The sequence below is a fragment of the Acanthisitta chloris genome, unplaced genomic scaffold (assembly GCF_000695815.1).
Source record: "Acanthisitta chloris isolate BGI_N310 unplaced genomic scaffold, ASM69581v1 scaffold13064, whole genome shotgun sequence".
NCBI classification, from domain to species: domain Eukaryota; kingdom Metazoa; phylum Chordata; class Aves; order Passeriformes; family Acanthisittidae; genus Acanthisitta; species Acanthisitta chloris.
Window position 1 is genome coordinate 1,579 of NW_008669928.1, and position 2,462 is coordinate 4,040.

A 2,462-nucleotide genomic window follows, 5' to 3' on the forward strand; every position below is an offset into this window, starting at 1 on the left:
GCTGCTGACCTGCATCTCTCTGCTCTGGCACAGATGATGGTGATTTGGCAGCCAAGGCCCTGGCATGCCAGAAAGCAGAGCACACGTTTGCTGAGATGCCCTGTGGGATCATGGACCAGTTCATATCCGTGATGGGCAAGGAAGGTCATGCACTGCTCATCGACTGCAGGTCAGGGCCAAGCACTGAGCTCACTGTGCTGTGCTCAGCTCCTTGGGCAGGTGGGGATGAGTTGGTCCTATGGGCATGAAATAAGTGCAGGAGCACGGGGAGGGGTTAACCTCCCAACCCAGCACAAAGTCTTATAATGGGGATGGGGCTCCCTATGTTTTAATTCCTGCTTGTCTTGATTCCTTATCCTGCAGCCTTTCTGCTCTCTGCCTGAGCTGTCTTTCCAGCAATCATTAGGGTCTGTTATGTAGCTAGTAGTTTTGGAGAAGTGAAATCCTAAACCACCTGGACTTTGCCTGTGTGGTTCAGGAGCTGCCTGGCACGTGGCCTCACAAAGATAGCCGAGGGCTGGAGAGGGTAGGGAGGGACAGGCACATGGCCCATGCTGGGGTATCACTGCAGGTCCCTGGAAACTGTCCTTGTCCCTTTGAGTGATGCCAGCTTGGCTGTCCTCATCACCAACTCCAACGTGCGGCACACGCTGACGGGCAGCGAGTATCCCACGCGCCGGCGGCAGTGCGAGGAGGCAGCAGCAGCACTGGGCAAGACCAGCCTGAGAGATGCTACCATGGCTGAGCTGGAAGGTGTGGACAGTCCTTCCCTTGGTTCTGCTCACTCCTTAGGGCATCAGGTGCCCCATGGCACAGGCTGAGACCGTGGGGCAGCACCTGGGATGGGTGGCTGGGTGCACACACCAGGAGGGGAGCGTGCTGCATGTAGAGAAGCTCTGGCACAGTTTGGTTGCAGGATGCAGCCATGCCTGCCCCCAGCAGCATCCTGCAGAGCCAGGGGGCTTTGCTGCAGGGTCATGCATGTCTCCACAGCTGCCAGGAGCCAGCTGAGCGACGAGGTGTACCGACGGGCCAGGCACGTCGTCAGCGAGATAGCACGCACAGCCCAGGCAGCAAAAGCACTGCAGGACAGAGACTACAGCATGTTTGGGAGGCTGATGGTGGAGAGTCACAACTCCCTCAGGTGAGGATGTACCAAGGATGCTCACAGCCTTCCTCACATATACATGTGCTTACAGGCAGAGCTGGACTAGGATCTGCAGCGTCCAACATCGCTGCAGTTTGCTACGGCAGTGGCTGCACCAAGACACAAGTTTCAGCAGTTGGTGGTGCAGGGGCTGTGGCTTGAGTGCAATACAGTGCTGACCATGGCTCTCCTCTCTGCAGGGATGACTATGAAGTGAGCTGCCCAGAGGTGGATGAGCTGGTAGCAGCAGCCCTGGAAGTCGATGGGGTTTATGGCAGCAGGATGACTGGGGGAGGCTTCGGAGGCTGTACGGTGACTCTGCTGGAGGCTGACGCTGCAGAGAGAGCCCAGCAACACATCCAGGTAGGAAGCAGAAAAGTGCCAGGAGATTGGCTTGAAGTTCCCAAGGGAACACTCAGGGTCACAGCTGAGGAAGCACTCGCAGGGCTGGGGGAGTTTGCTGGCATTGCAAAGGCCGTGGAGGTTGGCAGCATCAGCAGGGTCAAAAAGGGATTGGAAAAAACCCACACAAAACAGTCCATAAGGTGCTGCTGGGAGATGCATTGGTATCCTCCCTGCCCTGTGCTGTGGATGGACCACAGGACCCTCTAGGCAGTGGCTGTGACACCATGCTGTCCCCAGAAAGCAGCTGATGTGGCCACTGTTGGAGTGGTGGAGCCAGACAGGTGCTGGGCTGACTGGCAGGGCTGTTCTCCCTTTCTCTGGTGTGTCCCAACCTGACCCCCAAGCACCAGCACTGACTACTCCTCTTGTCCTCCAGGAGAAATACAGCGGCACAGCCACCTTCTACCTCACCAAGCCCTCAGGAGGGGCAAAGGCACTGCCCCTGTAGAGGAGGAGTGACTACCTCACCTGGGATCCCTGGGCTGGAATTGCCTTCTTCCAAGAGGCAGCTGCCTTCCCCACTTCCCGAGGGAATCAGTTTGTCTGTCTGCATCACTTGCCTAATAAATGCAAAACATTTGCACAGCCATTCCTCAGAGGACACTGGTTTAACTCCAGTGGTGTAACAAGCCATTCCCAGGGCTGTGGGGTCCAGTAGTGCCTCCAGAGCTGTGGTCACAGGAGAGGAAGGCAGTGGAGAAGCAGCAGGCACTGATGCTTGGCAGAAGTCCCTGCTTGGGAATTTGCTTCTGGCACATCCTTCATCTGCTGCAGGTGGAGGCTATTGAGGGGGGGATTTTTTTACTCTATGTTTTTCCAAAGAAAAGGGAAGAGACAGACTGTAAGGAAAACATTTATTGAGTGAGTGCAATAGGAAGCCTCTGGATCCACCTTGCAAGGGCTGAAACAG

At 56.2% G+C, this 2,462-nt stretch overlaps 1 protein-coding gene across 1 annotated transcript in view; it reads left to right on the forward strand.

The window, feature by feature from the left end:
• Positions 1-2,000, forward strand: part of GALK1 (galactokinase 1) — a gene marked incomplete at its 5' end in the record, with an annotated part of 3,016 nt that extends 1,016 nt beyond the window's left edge. The window contains 5 exons of the mRNA XM_009073504.1: positions 34-169; positions 572-753; positions 994-1,144; positions 1,348-1,510; positions 1,929-2,000. Of these exons, the coding sequence (XP_009071752.1) occupies positions 34-169; positions 572-753; positions 994-1,144; positions 1,348-1,510; positions 1,929-2,000 (704 nt within the window). The remainder of the gene's footprint in view (positions 1-33; positions 170-571; positions 754-993; positions 1,145-1,347; positions 1,511-1,928) is intronic.
• Between the last annotated feature and the right edge of the window lie 462 nt (positions 2,001-2,462).